General features: G+C 39.1%; 1 protein-coding gene across 1 annotated transcript in view; it reads left to right on the top strand.

The window, feature by feature from the left end:
• The first annotated feature begins 830 nt into the window (after nt 1-830).
• The window catches only part of LOC133012320 (magnesium transporter protein 1-like), a 32,625-nt gene continuing 11,313 nt past the window's right edge, over nt 831-22,142 (top strand). The window contains exons 1-5 of the mRNA XM_061080294.1: nt 831-973; nt 6,765-6,934; nt 7,019-7,136; nt 9,571-9,711; nt 19,978-20,118. Of these exons, the coding sequence (XP_060936277.1) occupies nt 893-973; nt 6,765-6,934; nt 7,019-7,136; nt 9,571-9,711; nt 19,978-20,118 (651 nt within the window). The 5' untranslated portion in view covers nt 831-892. The remainder of the gene's footprint in view (nt 974-6,764; nt 6,935-7,018; nt 7,137-9,570; nt 9,712-19,977; nt 20,119-22,142) is intronic.

The raw sequence follows: 22,142 nt of genomic DNA, 5'->3' as shown, positions 1-22,142 counted from the left end.
TGGTGTTGTGAAATTGATGAAGATGTTTTCTTACTTTGCTGGTGTTTTGACAACTTGTATGTGTTTTCTTAAATTGCTGTGCGTTGAGCTTTCAGGGCCACCGTAGGCTGCTTCACATGAATGAGCTCTAAACTCACTGCGCGTGTCATTCTGAGCGAGTGAGAGGGGGCGGGTATGGGTACATGGAGCGGGTCGCATGCGTCCTTCATTTTTTAATATTTGGACAGCCCTAATATATAAGCATATATATAAATACATGTATACATATATGTAATTATACACATATGATTGTGTGAATTTATTATATCCACCTAATATAAATCCACTGGAAGTACATATCCTTTAGTTTCTTTTTGTTTCTGTTATGTTATTTGATTTCGTATTTCTAATGTGCTAATTAATAAAAATAAAAAGATTATCAATAATCTCTAAAGACAATGTGATGATCAACTCTTTCAGACATTGTCACTAAACACTAGTGGGGTTAGGATTTCAGCTGAAAGAAAGTTCTCAATCAATGCCGTTGTTAACTTGTTTTATTTGTTAAAATACACGGGGATTTCCTAAACATCCGTTTAATCTAGAACAAAAAACAAATAGTGAGATATCGATCGTTGTTCGCGTCTCACTGACTCTACGAGAAGTAAAAGTCTGTGTTTTTTTTTTTACGCAGATCACGTCAGCAGATCATGTTAGACACAGTCACACCAAGTCCATCTCGAACGCCCCTATTGTGACAGTCAGACTGTAGTTTCCGGCCCCTCCCTATGCAGTCAACATGCTCTGTGTGAGTAAAGTTGGGAAGAAAAAGCACCAGCTTGCTGTGATTGGCTTATAGTTGACCAATCGTGAGCTGACAGGAGACAGCATTGTCCGGGCGAGGAACGCAGATATGTTGAAGAAACTTTTTATTTGCCTGTTTGTTCTCTTCATTCACAATTATGAGCCAGCTGACGGCCAGAAAAAGAAAGAGGTAACATGCCTGTGACAACACGCGCACATAAGAGATTACAAGCTCTCCCTTAAATGTTTGACACGTTTCCAAAGTTGATTATGACTCTGGAAGTCCGATTGCTAAGCTAACATTGAACAGAGAGCAGCTTATGTGTGGCTGTGGACAGCCCGAAGTAAACAACGAGGGTTTACAACGTCTTCACTATCAGACTGAGTTTCTAAACCATGGTACCGTTTGTAAATCGGCTCAAATGAAACCGTAGCTCTAAGGTCCAGTGTTAACCGCGCAATCATGTTTGCTATCGTTAATAGAATAGGCAGCAGTGTCACCGCTGCACTGAACGTACGTAGATTCACACCACTGCATTGCTATCTGCAGTTTCACTTGCGATTGTTGTGACTCATCATAACCTGTTTATAAAATGTTGTATTGAGAGGATCATGCTAGCAGAACTTCTTGTACCATAAAACAGGTTGCCAGATACGATTATCACTGAATCTACACATTTTTTGAAAGATCATAGTGTCATCAGAATTGTGCTTGAAAGTACCTCAATATAAAACAAATTAATGGAAATTAAGCTATAGTCAGGTTATTCTGTGTACAGCTTTATACACATGTAGGCCTTAAAAGGTATTTAATATGTAAAAAAAAAAACAGTGTTGATCAGCGTAGTTGGTTACAAGAATGACCAGTATAATGCATGCCTGTAATACCAGCAATAATAGCATACAATGGCAATTGTGTAAACCCTTTGCCAAGGCTTTTCTGCATTAATTGATCATAAAACATAATCTAATATTCATCAAGTTCAACTGCAGAGATAAACACAATGTAGTAAAGCTACACTGAACAAAAAATATAACTTAAACACTTTTATTTGTGCTCCCATTTACATAAATTGAAGTGAAAGATGTAAGGAATTCAATCTGCAAAGAAAAAACTTATTTTTCTTAAATTGTAACAATTTTGTTACAATCTGTGTTGGTGAGCACCCCACCTTTGCAGAGATATCAGTACACCTGACCGGTGTGACTTATCATAAGATGCTGATTATAAAGCATGATTCAGTGTTTACTGTGGCTCAAGAAGTTTGGCGTGGGGTCAATGTGTCTTTGGCAACTTTTGCTGTATAGCTTTTAATATGTGACAAGTGACTGTTCTATATGTTGTACATATGTTTTATTGATTGCATAGCTGGCAGGATGTATTTGGTTGGTGTCATATTGCTTAAATATCTAGGCTAGTTATTTTTCAGTGTCTTGTGTTAGCGTTTGCTAAATAATGTCCTCAACAGTTTCATCAATTAATTTACCTTCCAATATGATACAAACTGTTTATTCTAATCAATTTTCGGTATATATTCATTTTTTTTGTTGTTTTCCATCACTGACTAATTATAACCACCGCTGTTTCAGGATCAGGACAGACGCACATTAAATATTTAGTCATCCTGTACTGTGTTAGAGTCTCCTGTGGGAGTCTGCCTCCTCCTCACTCCCCCGCTGACCTGAGCTCACTATACAAATAAACACTGATTTTAAGTTATTAGGACATGTACAGTACTTGATGTTTACTTAATAATTATTAAAAATGACCATATAGGTAGAAAGCAAAGTTGAAGGATATTCACACTTCCCATTTTCCATCCTTGCTGTCGCGGACGTCGGCCTCCGCGTGCTGCGGGCTCAGGAGCACCACGTTCCTGTTTATCTTTGGGATGTAGGTTCGTATGAGGTGATGCAATTATCGCACCTGACGTTGCGACTGTGCAGTCCCTCCGTGACATTGAGCACTACCCGCAACCCCTGGTTCCGTTCTAGGCGTCCGCCATTTGGCTTTCCGGTGTAAACTTGCATCTTCCAAGCTTAGCTGGATGATGCAACCCACCCGGTCCAGAATGATCAGAGCTACACATCATAATAACAAAAAATAATACTATTATTAAAAAAAATGGAAAAAAACTTAACCTCTGAACGTAACCAGTTGCTCGTCCTAGTCAATTCGGGCCCCGGGTTGTAGAGCCACGGCAGCCGCGCCACCCACGTGTCCAAGACCTGTCGCACGGCCGGCAATTTGTCCGTGGCTCGTCTCCACCTATATTCTGTAACCTACTAAATATTTCTTCAAAGAAAGTGGGGTCATCAGCATTAGGTCCATATAAACTTAAAAAGTACAGCTTTTGGTGCTTTTGGATCTCAATCTCTCCAGATGCACCAGGCGCATCCTATCATGATGCCAAAGGTACACACTATCAAAATCAGTTAAGATAGTGTGTGTTATGCTAAAGCACATTATAGAGGCTACATCCAGGATTGAGTGAAACATTTAATTTCTCATCCAAAAGCCTTCCCAGATTCTTAACAGATTCGTCACTCATAACCACAAGTTATTTATATTGTTCCCATGACATAGTAACTTGTGTCCACAATTTATTAACTTGTGACTGAGGTGAACATCGCCCAACGCTACCTTCAGTTTCATGGAATTCATAACAGAGATGAGTTTGTGCTGTTTCTCGACCACTTCGACTGGACAGTCACTGCTCGTATAGATGCATGTGACTTTCAGTTTCGTAGAGACTCAACTGAAAGTCTTTACTTTTGGAGTTCCTAAATTTAACAACGAGAGGTCTTGGTTAAACTTGTTCTTTGCGTTATCCTAGCCTGTACACCCTTTTCACGCTAGATTTTTTGTTACGTCTTCCTCAGAAATATAAAGTGGCTCCTGCATAAATGCCCGAGGGTCTCCCACGTTTTGTTAGTTTCCTTCTCTGTTTTGTCATTTCCCATGAGTTTATTATTTGTCATACCTCGGCACTGGAGGTGTTACGCAGTCTGTTTGAGTTTTAGATTTGTATTGGCCGGATTTGTTGTTAATTTCCAAAGTTGGAAAACTGTCCTTTAGCGATGTTTGTTACTTCTACAATTTCTCCATAAGTGCATCTCTAAACTCCACAGATCGTTTGAGTTGGGAGAAATTGGCTTTTAAATCCTTTAAGATTTTCAGATTTTGTAGTTGGTTAGAGATGGATGCAGCATCTCCCTGTCTTTAGCACAGTGGTTCTCAAACTTTTTCTGTCATGCCCCACTTTGGGTCTAAAATATTTTTCATGCTCCACCTGCTCCCCCGCCCCAACAAAATGGGCCAAGTTTAACATGTGTATTTACATAACATACACATGAACATTAAATCCACATTACTTTCAGGAATTTCTGAAAAAAAGTCTTTGAAAATTCTTTTTCAAACAACTTTTTGTGACATTTATCGCAAAAAAATTTCAAAAAATAGTGCCATAACTTTGCTTAAATTCAACATAATTTTAGTATTTTTGGTGACATTTATCACTACATTACTCCATCAGTCTGTACTTTTTCAATAATAGAAACAATTAATTCAATTAAAATCACTTTGTAACAAAGATGATAAAGCTCAACCAAAAAGAACACATGCATGTGACTGGGGTGTAATGTTTCTCAGTGTCTTCTTAATTTGTTTTCAGACATAAAATACACACTTGTCTCTCCTCATGTCCTACCACATTGACTGTGAACCTAAAAGCAAGACAGGTTTCATCGTACTTTCTTTTCAACTTTGTTTTTGAACACTGTCTCTTGTTTGTCCCTGACCGGCTGCTTCACGTGAACGATGCTCTGATCCCACTGTGTGTGTCTCTGAGCGAGTGAGTGGGGGCGGGGCGGAGCCCCGGGGCCTGAGTGTGCGCGCGACATGCACAACATTGCACAGGGAGCCGCTGCTGAGGGGCTGAAGCCGCGGGCTGTCGACCACTGACTACGGCGAAAGAGCGATTTGTTTACTGCTGCAGACGTCAAAACATTAGTTCGGCTATAATATTAGTTCCGCCTCACATTTCCTCCTACCGGTCGTACCTGTTATGCCTCCGCGCCCCACCGGCGCCACACAGTTTGAGAATCACTGCTTTAGCAGTAAAGATGTTGTGTTATCTGAGTTTTTTGGCAACTTTTTGCCATTGTTCCAGCTTTCAATTGTAGTTTTAAAGTAGAGTCAAGACTGTTGTCACACAACATTTTGCAAAATTATACAGTCAACTGCTGGCCTCTTCAGAATAGGGTTGCAACGCTCAATTGACGTAGTCGTCCAATATCGATGAATTAAATAATCAATGATTCGTTGGTTACGTCATAGCGTGCGTTTTTCGTGCCGCGCAGCTAAACTAAACGTTGTTTTACCGGAGGTGCTGATGAAGTAGCTGAGGAGTGAGCCTCAGCTTCCTATCTCTGAAAGTCGCGCCTTCGCAATAACAACAACAAATTGCACAATGGTGGCGTGCGTTGCAACACCATCACGTACCAGAAAGGCAAAAGTATGGGAGAATTTCACCCTTTACATAGCCCGAAAAAAAACGACCTGCAATATTTGTAAGGCGGACCTTGCTTTCCATGGAAGCAGGACACAAGCATTTGAAAAGGAAGCACGTTTAAAATCGTAATGGAGACGATGCAGACCTGCCTCTGTAAGCTAGCCTGTTATCTAGCTTGCTATATAAACGGAGTTGTCTTGGCAAATCCCTCAATACCTGTGTGCAGGATTCCAGAATCTATAAGAAAAATATGGTTGGAATATAGATTTTTTTTAAACTTTTAATAGTGTTATCCTATCCTATTGCCTGACAAACGGCATTTTAATCACAATTATGCAGTCCGAAGAAGACTAGTTTTGTTTGTTGATGTTTTTATTGCTGCTACTTTCCTGTCCTGAAAATGGATAATTGAGTTTTTATTTATTTTTAGGATCTGCACTTGGCATGTTCTTGGTTCACAGGAAAAAGGGAAACTTGAATTTAAATTAAAAAAAATATATTAGCACTTTGCCTGTCCTTGGTTGTAATGGACAAAAACTAGATTGTCTTTGTTTTTGTATAAACAATAGCCTAATATGCAGCAAAGTTTATTAAAACAATTTTTTTACAGAAGTATCGAATAGTGTCTTTATTGTCAGTCATCACAACCTAAAGATAAATGCAAAAGCTAATGGCTAAATAAGAGCAATTGAGAATTTGTGTGATTCATAATCTGGTTAGTCAATTAATCGTTTCAATAATCAATAGATTAATCGACTATCAGTATAGTCATAAGTTGCAGCCCTACTTCAGAATTAAATTCACCAGATTATGCTCTCCATTGTTTGATCCATGCTGTTAAAATGCCTTTATCTTAATTCTTTTGAATGTGCTAGGTTGTCGTCATCTTATTAAGTCGTACCAGGTCAATATAAACTAAATCTAGCATGCAACTGCCTCAGCCTTTGTGTTCAAGGTGGTGGCCAAAATTTGAGAGAAAATAAGCCTTTTGGTTTTACAGAATAAATCTCTTTGACTTAGATATTATAATCGGTTTAACCTATTTAGGCATCCATAACCTCAAATAAATTGTTCTTGTTTCTTTAGGTCAGACCTACAGAATGTTTAGGATGACTTGTAGAACATTTTCTGACAGAAGTGTGAATAACCATGTTGTCTAGGCTAGGTCCACTTCATATTTCTACCTGCTAGATAATTCATGTATTTCACATTACATATCGTATCTGAAAACCTCCACCAAGAAAGTTTTGTTTTCTTTGCCAATGGTCTGTTTGGTTTTCTTTAACATTGCACGATACAGTATTGGACTAGATGGAGATATCTACTCTGCTAGTGCTGTTTTACTTTTGTATTATTTCTGTCTTGGATTTGTGTTCCTTCTAAAGCCATATGAATGTGTGAAGCCAGTAATTCAAGGATGGTTCATAGTTTTTTGCTTGCGTTTATCTTTGTGTGTGCCCTGTTTAGACTCTGCTGTCAGAGAAGGTGACTCAGATGATGGAGTGGGCCTCCAAGCGTTCAGTCATCAGGATGAATGGAGATAAGTTTCGTCGCTTTGTCAAGGCTCCTCCCAGAAATTACTCTGTGGTCATCATGTTTACAGCTCTGCAGCCACAGAGACAGTGCGGGGTATGCAGGTAAGAAGCAGCAGCAGTAGCAACAGAGTTCTGCTGTTTTTATTCCAATGGAATAATTAAAAAATCTTTTTTATCTAATTTCAGACAAGCTGATGAGGAGTACCAAGTTCTGGCTAACTCCTGGCGTTATTCCTCTGCCTTTACTAATAAAGTCTTCTTTGCATCTGTTGATTTTGATGAAGGATCAGACGTCTTTCAGATGGTAAGGCAAATTCCTGTTTTGCCGTTTTGTTTTCTATAACCAATGCCATCCCGTTGTTAATCTTATGCCATACCTTCACTAGCACCCTCTGTGTAACTGACGACTGGCAGCGCAGCCAAACAATGCAGCCGATCTCACTGGTCAGTGGATCTTCAGTATCCATTTTAAATCAGCACACTTTTAAGATGCACTGTCATAAATATTAGTGAAATTGATTTCACAAATATTTAGTTGGTTGGAGTGTGTTGAAGACACTATGCCATAATGCAGCGGTTCCCCCACTTTGAGCTGCGGGACGAGGAGTTTTTTAACCCTTTATTGTATAAATATATATATAAATATGAGTTGAAATTAGAATAAAACCAGGTTGTTATGACACGGATTAGCGGAACGAGCAAGAGTTGCAAGGCCAAAAGAAAGTCCTTACTAAACAGACAATCCCAGCCGCAGCTCAAAGGGCATCATATGAGCTGGCATATTTAATCGCACAGGCAAAAAAGCCAGACACAATCGGCGAAACGTTAATTAAACCCGCTGCTGTAGCTATAAATCTGGCCATGAATGGGGAGAAATTAACCGATGTCTAAAGGGACTAAAGTGCCAGCTGGCTGATAGCGTTAAGAAAGGGAAATATGCTTTACAGTTAGATGAATCCACAGATATATCAAACTCTGCCCAGCTGCTTGTTTGCATCCGATACAGTTTTGACGGAAAAAGTAATGCTGTTTTGTTCTGCGCTCCGTGCTCCGGAGTGGATGTGCACAAGTGTGGACATTTTTACAAAACTTAAACAAGAGGGACCATCTTTTGAAAAACTGTATTGGTGTGTGTAGGAACAGGGCTGGAGCGATGCCGGGGAAAAATAAATGACTGAAAGCGATTGTCTTACAAGTGGCGCCGCGTGTAAATCACACACATGTATTATTCACAGAGAATATCTAGCAAGCAAAACACTTGCACCAAAGCTTAAACATATTCTTAACATTGCGATAAAAATGGTCAACTACATAAAAACACGTCCACTCAATATCAGATTTGCTCTTGCGGGGAAATGTGCTGGCCTGCCTGTATGAGCTGCGGGACGAGGTGCACATATTTCTGATGGAGCATGGATCCCAGCTCACTGACCACCTCACTGACCCTGACGGGTTAACAAGGCTGGCATAATTGTGCGAAAAGACTTTCTCAGCCCTGACATACTTAAAGAATAAATACAGATTGCAGCTAAACGTGGCGAATGATCTCTGAGTGGCCGTCTCCAAAATGAAGCCCAGAATGGACTTGCTCTGCTCCATGCATATTGCCCACCTATCTCATTAGTGAGTGTAAGAAATTAAAGTAATGTTTAGGTTAAAATAAATAACCCTAAAGTTTTTTGCACCTGGTAGCAATAAGGGGTCTGCTGCTTGATTTGCATTCAGACGTGCACAGACATCACCTGCGTACTTTTTTATACTTACAGCATATGCTCACTCAGCCCTGCTGTTTATTCAGGGAGTTTCCCTGTATTCTGGTTATATTCTATTTCTTAAATTGGTATAAAATAATATCATGGCTGTAAGGCTGTTGTTCTTTTGTGTTGTATTAATGCCTGCGTTTGCATAGGCCTGCGTGACACATCCAGGGTCGGTGGGGGTCGCCAGGCTCTGGCCCCTTTATTTTGGGGGTCGCGGGCTGAAAAGTTTGGGAAGCCCTGCCCTAGTGCACTACAATAATAATGTTTGTTATTAATTTTCACATTTAACTAGAGGGTACTCTTAAAAATCAAATAAATGTTAATTTCTCGTTTCAAGTAAAATAAGGTTTGCATTTAAAAAGAAAAGTAAAGCATATTTGCAAAAGGCATCTTAAAATAAAGTGCTTTATTTGAGAAAAAATTAATAAAAGATTTAGTTAGAATTTCCCCTTTTCCTTAATATATCATGTACCTCCATTTCACAATCTGAACAAGAACATGAACAATCTCAACAAATATTTACAACTAACAAGCAGCACAGGTGAAAATATTACTGTAATGCGAGCAAAAGTGTCCACCTATGCTAGATGATCATGGGCAATTTTTTTCTTCATTTCAGCTTACTCTTCAGGGTGAGTCCATGCTTTGACTGTGCGCAGCCACCTTCCTTACGACGTGTTCCGCGTAATTCGTTCATATGTAATCCATGATGTTAATGACGTTGATTACGTTGCCGCAACGCCCCAGCACTGGAGATTTGAGATTAAAATAAATGTTCCTAATTATTTACCGTCCCCCCAGAACTTTGGTCAAGAATAATGTGTCTTACACAATATTAAATGTGTAACAAAAAAGCATTAAGGTACAAATTCTCTGTTGTATACAATTATTCAAAGTTTAACCAGTAAGATGGAATTTGATTAATAATTATTACACCTCACTGCTCCGTGTATTGAATAATTTGACTGTATGTTTCAGCTGAATATGAATTCTGCTCCAACCTTCCTCCACTTCCCATCGAAAGGAAAAACTCGCTTGTCTGATACCTATGAGCTGCAGGTCAGAGGCTTTGCAGCTGAGCAGCTGGCTAAATGGGTGGCAGACAGAACTGATGTACAGGTAAGAAGTGTAAAAATATATTATGAAAACTGATTTGAATTGATTTTTAACATGCTAAGACAGGGTCTTGATTCTAACGGCAGCTTAAAGAATGTTGTGCATTAGAGTGATAATTCGCAATGATGTGTAATGGCATTTGCACCAGTTACAAACTGTAAGGCAGCATATGTGGTGTAAATCCAAAATTAAGATCGTAAAGCCAACATTCACATCATTCACCTTGGACTCCGAGTCCAGACACTATGAATTCTTCATTCAGGCTGCTGAAGGGGAGCTTCAGCTTGTTGCTCTGCCTATACAGGGCGATGCTACTCAATCATCCAGGTAGTCCCAGCCACTTCCTTAGGTCCTTGCTGACTCTCCTCTCAAAGCCCTCGATTATAGAGATCTGGTCCTCATAGACAAAGACGACCTAGAGAACACGTGGGAGGATGCCATGTTGGTAAATCCAGGCCTTGAAATTGCCAGGTAGGCCTGACTTATCCACTTGATGAATGGTATCTGGGTGCTGCCAAGTGCGAACCAGAGCTTGTTGGTGGTCTTTCATTTCTTCACCACCAGGAATCTGGAATCTGGACTTCACCAGCTTGAAGCTCATACGAGCCCATGCAATCAGCTCCTCAAAGCCCTTCAGGAAATGGTACATCCAGTATTGATTCCCTTCTTGAGCTTGTGTCACTCTGAGGCTGTAGACCCAGCAGAGACTCACACTGAAGCTGTTGTAGAAGTCAAAAATTAGGTCCCTGAACTTGCCTGAGATGTGTCGGTTCAGTGCCTTTTTGACCAGCGCTGACCACCTCAGGGGTTAAGGAACTTTGTGTAACGCCGGAATGCCAGTGACGTCAGGTATTCCTTCAAATGTGTATTTCCCTCAACACTTTTAAACTTGGATTGTATTGGACATATGGATCATTTTTGTGTTCCAACATTTCTGCTGTGTTACATTTTGCCGCCCGTGGAGGCAGGTCTTTCCACGCGTCATTGGTGGATTTGGCAAGAGACATATGAGAATCAGCACATGTTTAAAGCCATCGGAAGTTTTTTCCTGGTAGGATAACAGACACAGCAGAATGGTAATTTATTTTCAAAATCTTTACTTTGCCATTAGAAATGTGTGCTGATTGTGTAAGCCTTGTGGTTTCATGTAGTCGATGTCCATCTGAAGTGTGACAAGTTATGCTTCTTCAATTAGAGCAGAATTTTCAGGAGCTACAGCTGTGATGCACAGTTGTTATCAATATGCATACAACAGATCGTCCAGGCTATCTTCCAATTACTTGACAATCCCACCTTCTGGCGTTGACAACAGGACAATGCCTTTTCAGCACATTGTCCCTCCCCTTCAAATTTCATGGCAATGAAGTAGTGTAATGTTCTATTACTGAGCTACCCGTCATATACATAACTGTCACTCATCTTTGGAGGAAGCATGAATTCTGTATGTTTTAAAACTGATTGTGTATCACCAGAATTGGCCTGTATAATAAGTCCATTTTTACGCTAGGATTGTTTTTGTCTCTGATCATTTTCCAGCATGTACTGCAAATATTTCAACTATATTTAGTCTGCCAAAATCCCATATGACCTAGATGTGTTTGAGCATTTCCGTATTTATGTTTCATATCAGCTACAAACGTCTGCATATAAAATAATCACTAACTGTTTCGTCGTCTTCCGGCTTTTAGTGAGGTCTTTCCCACATCCATTCTCAGTAGATAAATTGTAGTGATGTATTTACTGAGGCCATTTGTGACTTTAAGTGGAATAAGTTAGTCCTGTTATTTCCTTGGAAGCCACCGGCCACCCTAGCCCATATAGCTGCACCTAGCTGACACATCAGAAGACATCTTAGTTCCACTATGGTGGGTTTGAATTATTTGCAGATTATGAGGAGTTGATCTACATAGATTTGCCAACCTTTTCTTACACTTGGGAAATGAGCCTTAGTCTCTTTCATGTCAGCAAATGTCCATAATCTGTTAAACAGTTGGCTGTTGCCATACCTGCTTGCCATTTCTATTATTGGGAGCATTTGGATAGCCTCTGCGTCCTCCACTGAAGGAATCTTTGGGGTTGGAGTAAGTGTTGATGGGGTCACTGTGGATGGTGTAGCTGGACCTGGTTGTCTGCCGGCATCATTCAGCATCTGAGTTCTAATAGGTGCTGGTGAATGAATGCCACTTGATCCCTATACTGTGGCTATGGGAGTGGATTCATCATATGGCGGTAGTGATTTTGCAGGTGGTGTATTATTTGATTGCTGCTGTAAATCTTTTCTTTTTTTCTTTTTACCTATGTTTCTATACTTTTTCTGTCAATGTATCCTTTAGTTGATCTAAATATCTGAGACTAAAAACTTCTTAGGATATCCATATACAGTCACCCAGAAATCTAGTTGTTAAACACTTTCCTTGCCATTATTTACGCTGGGTTTTGGACCCCAGCATGCATGACTATAATCAGTCTACCACTGATAATATCATCTTACGGGTACCTACCAAGTTCCAGAATGGTGTAAAATATGGAACCTTTAAATCAAAGTAAGAGACTGAATCAATCAATCTGCATGCATAAATTCTGCAATAATCCTTACAGCACTTATTTTTGACCAAAAGAATTTGTCATCAGAACATCAACTTCCCTAAAAAGGCTTCAGTTATATTTTACATTATAATAACCTTTTTTCATCAGGTTTGAGAACCTAATTTACAATCCATCTCTTTATTGTTCTTAATATTTCCGAATATCATTTTAATTAAATAATTACATTTTTAGATTCTCACTATTTAGATCAACCAATTAACTACAACAAAGAAAAAAGTTTTTAACATGGGAATAATAACGTAGAAACCTCAGAGAGAGCCACATGTGAGGGATCCCTCTCCCAGGATGAACAGAAGTACAATGGATGCCACATGTAATGGAGAACTTTAGATAGATAAGGGTATTTACAGTATTGATTAGAAGAAACAGTTTTTAGCACAATGGAAGGCAAATTTATTGATGGCTTATTGTCAGTAATGGTAGAGTATCTAAGTAGACATATTGTATATCATGCAGTCTTGTAAACATATTCCACGGTCAGCAGCCACCACGATCAGTGGTCCACTACGACTATCAGAGGCCAACACGACACAGAATCCGCCAATATGATCATGATCAGACGGCACGAAAAAGGATCCACCACTACAATCACAATCTCTGATTCGTGATCCACCATCAAAATCCATGATTTGGCCGCAGCCACAGCCCTGGAATCTGCGGACGATAAGGCAAAGGGACTCCGGGGAAGAAGTCAAGTCAGTAACATATATTGAGACATAAATTTCTCAGATGTGATAAGAAGGAAGAAGAGGAAAGGACAAGCTGCAGAGTCTTTAACGACTTACTGCTGGAGATTCATAATAAGGATTCACAATAATCAAGTCTGGATGTAACAAAGACGTGGACTAGTTTTCTGCATCTTTTTGAGATAGGATATGTCTGATTTTTGAGAGATTACACAAGTTAAAAAAGGCTGTCCTATAAATTAGTTTTAAGTGATAAAAAGATCACTCCCAAGTTCCGTACTGTTTCATTGGAAGCAAGGGCAATGTCATCTAGCGCAGCTATATCATTAGAAAATCTATCTCTAAGGTGTTTAAGGAAAAGTATTAGAGCCTCTGTTTTATCTGAGTTTAATAACAGAAATCCACGTTTTTATGTCCTTGAGTGTGTCCTGATAATGTTTCCTAGTGGAAGAATATGTAATGAGAATGCAATTGTGTGAACAACAGTGGTTCACTTTGGTGCGCTTAGATGACTCATCATTAATTTGCACAAATTGGAATTGATATGATAAATAGGATTTAACAAGTTTAGGGCGGTTCCTTTAATGCTTATTAACTGTTCTAGTCTTGGTAATAAAATGTGATGGTCAATAGTGTTCAATGCTGCACTAAGATCGAACAGAACACAAATCCTGTATCTGAAGCTTAATAGCTTCAGATCCAGGATTTGTGTTTGTCACTAATGACCTTCTTTTTAATGACTTTTGCCAAGGCTGTCTCCGTGCTGTGATGATTTCTAAACCCGACTGAAAGTCAAATCAAATCAAATCAAAGTTTATTGTCACATGCACCAATGACAGCGTCGTTGGAGCAGTGAAATTCTTGGGACATAGCAGGCAGCATCTACACAGTAGACGGGCTTTACAAAAATTTTAAAAAATTACATAACATGACGTATAACATAGTAAAATGAAGCAGCAGTTTACAGGGTGAAGGAGTGGGGAATATTAAATTAAATAATATGAATATATGTGAAGTAAGTACCTATTAAGTGTGACCTGTGATCTTGTGACTTGGCAGGCAACATATACTTAGTAGACGGGCTTTACAAAATAAAAAAAGAACATACCATATAACATAGCAAAATGAAGCAGCAGTTTACCGGGTAAAGGAGTGGGGAATATTATATTTAAAAAATATGAATATATATGTAGTAAGTGGGACCTGTGATCTTGTGACCTGGCAGGCAAGGGCTTTACAAAATTGAAAAAAAAAACCATAACATACCATATAACATACATCCTCTAACATATAACATATGACATAACGTTTAACATATAACATAGCAAAATGAAGCAGCAGTTTACTGGGTGAGGGGGGGGGGATATTAAATTAAATAATATGAATATATGTGTAGTAAGTGTATTTGTATGGGTGGTGGAGCAGAATGTACATGGTAACTGTTCAGAGGGTCAGTGTTGCTGATTCAAAAGCCTTACGGCCTGGGGGAAGAGGCTGTTTTTAAGTCTGGTAGTCCGTGCTCGGATGCTCCGGTAACGTCTGCCAGACGGCAGCAGTGTGAGAATACCACAGCCTGGGTAATATAATAATTTCACAGTTTTGTGTTCAGTGTATTTCTGTGACATTTCATGCTTCTGATGATGTTGGAGACAGATCTTCCGTGCTTTTCTCAGGCATCTTGTGCTGTAGATGCCTTGCACGGAAGGGAGATGGCAGCCGATGATCCGCTCTGCTGTCTTCACCACTCTCTGCAGGGCCTTGCGATCAGCAGCAGAGCAGCTACCATACCAGGCAGTAGTGCAGCCTGAGAGGATGCTCTCAATGGTGCACCTGTAAAAGTTTGTCAGTGTTTTTGCAGCCATGCCAAACTTCTTTAGTCTCCTCAGCTGATTGGCTACTACCATCTCAAAGATTTTAGACAGGAAGGGGAGGTTGGATATCGGTCTGTAGTTGGCTAAAACCTCCGGGTGTTTTTTTTTAATAGGGGTTTGACTACAGCTAGTTTAAAGGACTGTGGTACATATCCTGATGATAATGACCGATTGATCGGGTTCAGTAACATACTATCAATTAGGGGCAGGATTTCTTTAAGTAATTTAGTAGGAATGGGATCTAAGATAGAAGTTGTGGGTTTAGAAGATGTGATTATTTTGTTCAGCTGATCAAGGGTAATCAGAGAGAAGCTGTCTAAATAATTGGTAAGATTCTCAGCTGTTCCTGAGTTTTCTGTTCTTGACGGGGTAAGAGTGCCAAGGGCAGGAGATGGTTGATTTTATTTCTAATGGTTAGAATTTGATCATTAAAGAAGGTCATAAAGATATTAATATTCAGGGATTGAGGAATACTGGGTTCGATGGAGGTGTGACTGTCTCAGCTTGGCTACAGTGCTGAAGACAAACCTGGGGTTGCTTTTCTTTTCTTCTATTAATGTGGAGTAGTAGGCAGCTCGTTATATGCATTAACACAATTTTTCCAGGCTAGGTGATTTTCAACACAGTTGTTGGAGCGCCACTTCCTTTCTAGTTTTCTTGACCCTTGTTTTAATTCATGTGTGTTGGAATTATACCAGGGAGCTAATTCACTATGTTTTACGCGCTTCTTTCTTAGAGGGGCTATGGAGTCCAATGTTAATCGTAATGACTTTACAGAGCTATCGAGAAGAGGGTAAATCTCAGTTGAGGTAGGGTTTTTAAAGAATTTGTTGGTTATCGACAGATAATACAGGGTTATATCTATTTTTGAATTATTTCCTTTAATTTACCGACAGCACTATCAGGTAGACATTTAGAAAATGAGTTTATTAGTAGTATGTAGTCTGATAATGAGAAATCAAAGGTTATTAAATTATCTCCGTAAGCACATTTTACCTCTTGGACTCTTATTCCACACCAAGGGATCAAAGATGCATGCTCCTCTGTGCAGCCAACAACGGAGCATTTTGTGTGCTTCGCTCACTTGGACCCCAGAGATCCAAGTAAATGTTCAAAAGCACTGAAAAGTGATCCTTCAAAAGGACATATGTACCCTTTATATTAAGGTGTTACTTTTTTACCAATCTGGTTCATTTGTGCATTAATGCCTAAAAAAATACCCAATGCTTGGTATTATTTCGTTAATACATGGGTAATCTTTTGGTAATTATAAATCTACTAAGAGGTTCATGCTTATCAATTAGGGCCTAGAAAGTAGTTTTAAAAAAGACCATGCCAAGTCAACATCCTCAAATTCACAGACAATGTGTAAGTCAATATTATTAAGGTCAGGCAAAAAGGCTGATCTAATGGCTTCTCTTAAAATAGATCAAGGCTTCTACAACGCCAACCCCCATGTTGGGACAAATGAAAATGCAAAAAAATTACAGAGGTGATTTCTAAATGTAATTAGGGCCCGAGCACGACAGTGCAAGGACCCTATTGACCCTAAATGAAATGCTTTTTTGGGAAAGTCAACATACACCACATCGGCTTGCGTGGGGAATTCGTAATTTATCCTCGACACCCAACATAGAACGGAGCAAACAGGAAGGAAAAATGTGCTAACCTAAAAACTCACTCTCCAACTCTAGAAAAAAATGATTAAATGCCGTTTTTACTGTAGGCTGATAACAGCAAAAGTATGTGCTATTATTAGCGCTGCGCTTCAGCATCGCTTCAGCGTCCGGTGTGAACCTGCGTTAGCCACACCAAACAAAGTCAGCCATTTTGGTTTGAAAATTTAATTTGTCTTGATTTTCAAAATCAGTGAGTTTCATCTCAACATAATAGAGAATATAGTTTCAGTCTCATGGTGTGACTGTGCATGGCGCCAAATTCTGATGACTCGCCATCCAAACATGAAGTTGTTGTATCTCAGACATACATAGTCTAACTACTCCAAATCTCAATATATTAGAATATCATGGAAAAGTTCATTTATTTTGATATTTCAAATCAAAAAGTGAAACTCATATATTATACAGATTCATTACACACGGAGTGAAATGTTTCAAGCATTTATTTAATTTTGATGATTATGGCTTACAGTAAATGAAAACCCAAAATTCAGTATCTCAGAAAATTTGAATATTACATAAGACCAATAAAACAAAGGATTTTGAAAACAACCTACTTAAAAGTATGTTCATATATACACTCCTGATCAAAATCTTAAGACCAGTTAAAAAATTGCATGAATTTGCATTTTGCACTGTTGGATCTTAGGAAGGTTCTAAGTAGAGCTTCAAAATGCAAAAAGAAGAAATGGGAAACAAGAGACCAAAAGTTGTGAGCAGGCAATTTATTTAAAACAACAATTTAACTGAAGTAGGCTGTTCATCAGCTGATCAAAAGTTTAAGACCACAACCTTTAAAAGCCAAAATCTGTGCAAAAATTTGGATTCCATGTCATTTCCTGTCAAGTAATCACACTGTGAAGATCTCTTGATGGCAAGGGCAAAAAAGCTCACCGTCTTTGAACGTGGTAGGATTGTTGAACTGCATAAACAAGGCCTCTCACAACGTGCCATCGCTGCTGAGGTTGGACGCAGTAAGACAGTCATTTTGCATTTCTTAAAAGATCCTCAGGGTTATGGAACAAAAAAATCAAGTGGTAGACCCAAAAAAATCTCACCGGCGCTGAGCCGGAGGATCCGAATGGCTGTCCGTCAAGACACGGGACGATCCTCGTCCCAAATTAAGGCCATTACTGGTGCTGACTGCAGCCCAATAACCATCAGACGGCATCTGCGAAGGAAGGGCTTCAAAAACAAGAAACGTCTTCAAAGGCCACGTCTCCTTCAACGCCACAAAATTGCCCGTTTAGACTTTGCAAGGGAGCATCAAAGATGGGACATTCAAAGGTGGAAGAAAGTTTTATTCTCTGACGAGGAAAAAATGTAACCTTGATGGTCCTGATGGCTTCCAACGTTACCGGCATGACAAGGAGATGCCACCTGAGATGTTTTCTACGCGGCACAGTGGAGGGGGCGCCATCATGATCTGGGGTGCTTTTTCCTTCAATGGAACAATGGAGCTCCAGGTTGTGCAGGGGCGTCAAACAGCAGCTGGCTATTTGGAGATGTTGCAGCGGGCATCCCTCATGACTGAGGGCCCTCGTCTGTGTGGTAACGACTGGGTTTTTCAGCAGGACAACGCTCCAATTCACAATGCCCGTCTAACTAAGACTTTTTTCCAGGAGAATAACGTCACTCTTTTGGACCATCCTGCGTGTTCCCCTGATCTTAATCCAATTGAAAATTTGGGGATGGATGGCAAGGGAAGTTTACAAAAATGGACTTCAGTTCCAGACAGTGGATGCCCTTCGTGTATCCATCTTCACCACTTGGCGCAACATTCGCACTAGCCTTTTGGAAACACTTGCATCAAGCATGCCAAAACGAATTTTTGAAGTGATCAACAATAATGGTGGAGCTACTCATTACTGAGTCAGTTTTTGACACTTTAATTTCTGTTTTAGGAGGGTTTTTTTTTTTTTTTTAGCTGTGGTCTTAAACATTTGATCAGCTGATCAACAGCCTACTTCAGTTAAATTGTTGTTTTCAATAAATTGCCTGCTCACAACTTTTGGTCTCTTGTTCCCATTTCTTCTTTTTGCATTTTGAAGCTCTACTTAGAACCTTCCTAAGATCCAACAGTGCAAAATGCAAATTCATGCAATTTTTTAACTGGTCTTAAGATTTTGAGAGATTTTCCATATTCTTCTGTTGATTCTTGTTTTTTTTTATCTTGCAATTGAAATGGACCATCAAAAGGTGTGGAAATGTCTTGATTCTTAGATGCATCACGATGTGGACTCTGCATCGACGAGACTGAACTCAATGTTTTCCAGTGACAGTAAAGATACATTGACACTTCTCGCTCTGTAAGCCAGGGCAGGATCAGCGGCGGCTTTACGAATGCGCAATTCATTTGCAGTCTGCTCTCCTCTCTGCTCTGACTGCAGCTACTGTGAGACTGACCGTCTGTGAGTGCTCTGGGACAGCGGAGGGGCTTACGGCAGCACCCGCTGCTCGTTGAGGACAGTAACTGCAGAACGACACGTGCTTTTACGTCAGTCTCCAAAACACCAGAAAGTCTCCAACAACACCAGAAAAAGTCGCTATAGATTTGTAGCTAGTAGCTTTTGACAAAAAAAGTCACCATAAGGGTTTGGAAAGTCGCCAGATATAGCGACTAACTCGCCAAGTTGGCAACACTGGTTGAATGCTTTGGGGGAAGGACTGAATTGTGCATGCGCGTCTCTTTCGAAAAAAATCCCAAATAATCATTTCAACTCGATTATAGTAGTTTGGAGATCGTTTGACCCCATAATTGAAATCAAGAATAAAATTTGTTTAATTGCACAGCCCTAATCCTATTATGTGTGCATAAAACTTGTTTCCTTATGCTGAGAAATCATAAGGGGCATTGTGTATCGTTCCTGCTACTGATTTGAAAGTGAAAGGTTCATGTTTTGTGAAATTTACAGCTAACAATATTTAAGTGGTTATACTGCAGTCTATTAGTGTTCTTAGGCAGACACAAGAGGCACTTGTTTATTCTGTTGTGTTGGTTCTGTCTTGTCCCTAGAAGTTCAGATGCACTGGTCCATTACTATTTGTACCTCAGCATCTGGGGTTCAAAATTTGTAAAATTATACATTATATGTATATTTTTGTCATCATTTTTCAGTCAGTTGAAATAAATCCTGAAAAGAACATTTTTGGGTTGTTTTGGGTCTGTATATGTCTACTATAAATAGAACTCTGCATTTTGAAGTTTGGTACTTTTACTTTTGATACTTAACTACATTTCAACACCAGATACTTTTGATACTTAACTACATTTAATATGAGCTACTTTAAGTCTTTTACTCAAGTCATTTTCTTACGGGTGACTTTTACTTTACCGGAGTCGCTTTCAGGCAAGATATCTGTACTTTTACCCAAGTATGGCTTTCAAGTACTTTATACACCGCTGGTCATGTTTATGTGTTGCAGATCCGTGTCATTCGTCCTCCCAACTACGCTGGGCCTCTCCTACTGGGCTTCCTCCTGGCTGTGATCGGAGGAATGGCATATCTACGAAGACACAATTTGGAGTTTCTCTTTAACAAGAATGTCTGGGCCTTCTCTGCACTGGTATTTATACACACACACACACACACATATATAAAAGTATGTGAATCCTTGGGATCCCAGCAACTATGTTTATGTTTGTCTTAAAACATGGTCTGATTTTCATCCAAGTTATGTAAATGAACAACTCAAATCTGAATTTAGCTAATAAAACTTAAATTACTGAAGATGATTTTTGGTTAAACTGCTTGCTCCAACGATGACATACATTTCCAACATTGCTCCGAGAGACAAACTGCAAACTACTACAACAGGAAGGGATGGGATTTGATTACCCTACAGGCTGTGCTGGACCACAATTTCTGGTATGCATGACTCTCTGAGGAAATAAAGTTTATTATTTTGGCCCCTCAGTGGGCCTGGTGGCTAATAGCCAGTTAGCATGGCTAGTGTAATCAGTATAGCTATGCTGTTGAAAGTCCATGAACAGAAAAAAAAAATTGATCCAGTTGCTGTGTTTCTAGTTTGATGGCATAGTGTTTCTAGTTTAATAACATAGTGCTGGGCAGGTAACAATGTTAAATGTGATTTTGTGCTCTAAAGGATGGCTTAGCATGTTTAGTGTTAGGGCTTGAGTTGACCCTAACTGTAGTTACTCAGACTTGAGCCTAGCATACTTTTCTACATAAACATACCAAAACTTTACAGACAATTGTACAAATATGTAAGATAACATTTTATTTTTTCTTTCAAATTAAAGATTTTGTTTTAAGCTTGTCTTTTTTTCTGCTCATTTGTATCATCACTTAACTATTCTCTTTTATTTATTTTTCACAGTTGTCTACAAAGGCTTGAAGCCAGGGTGCTTGCCAATGTACAACTTCTGATCATTGCAGGGAACTAGTAAAATGGTTTTCTCTTTCCCAGAGAGGTACATGTAAGTATTGGATTATTATTTGTGGGGTTCTTCAAACTATTAACTGTTGCTTCCAAACAATCTAAGATGGTGGATGGGTTGGAGATCCCTGTGCTTATCATTAGAGACACCGCCTACCCATTTAAGCCATGGGTGATGAAAGGATTCACCCAGTATTATTAACTCCCGCAATAACATGTATTTTTTTTTTTTAAACATATATTTATTGGTTTTATACAGTTTTATACATTAACATCAATTTACATACATACAAGAACCTTCCCCAACCTGAACATATGGCAGCATAAAATGACAATAAATAATACAAATATCACAAAACTTGCTAAGATATGATTACAACATAAATTCAAGGACAAAAAATTAAAATGAAAATACTAATTAAGTTTAAACTAAATTAAAACAAAAAATGATATATATATATATATATATGTAAAATAAAATACAGTCACAAACATGGAACAGAGCACAGCACACATTCCTCACAACAGATTAGTCCCTTCACTTTTCCAATGCCTTTTCAATGTCACCATTCTTAACGAAGTCCCAAAACATCTCCCAGATACTGTAAAATTGAGAAGCTTTCTTCCTAACTACATATGTTAACTTCTCAAGAGCCAAACTCGACGTTAAGCTTTTTAACCAGTGGCCTAGAGAGGGGCAACGAACATTCTTCCACGTCAGAGCGATTGAGGGCCTGGCCTGTAGAAGACACAGGTCAACCATTTTTCTTTCTCTATTAGACAGAGAACAATTGTCTGGATAGATGCTTAATATACATATCTTAGGATTAAGAGATACTGGAGAAGAGGTATTTTGAGAGATATATTGTAACACCGAACTTCAAAATTTTTGAATCTCCTTACATTCCCACAAACAGTGGTATAAAGTACCTTGATGAATATTGCACTTATAGTATCGATCGGGCATATTAGGATCAAACTTGTTTAACTTCAGAGGGGTGATGTACGTTCTCATTATCCAATTATATTGTATTAATCTCAGTTGTGTCTTAATGGTTTGAGTATGTACCTTTGAACATATTATACCCCAATCTTCCACTGAAATGTCCTCTTGTAAGTCCCCTATCCACTGCTGTCTCTTACTTTCAGAGTTGTCTTTATGGTTTTCCACCATTATTTTATATAATTGA

This window comes from Limanda limanda, chromosome 10 (genome assembly GCF_963576545.1).
Source record: "Limanda limanda chromosome 10, fLimLim1.1, whole genome shotgun sequence".
Lineage (NCBI taxonomy): Eukaryota > Metazoa > Chordata > Actinopteri > Pleuronectiformes > Pleuronectidae > Limanda > Limanda limanda.
This window is presented reverse-complemented; position numbering and strand designations above follow the sequence as displayed.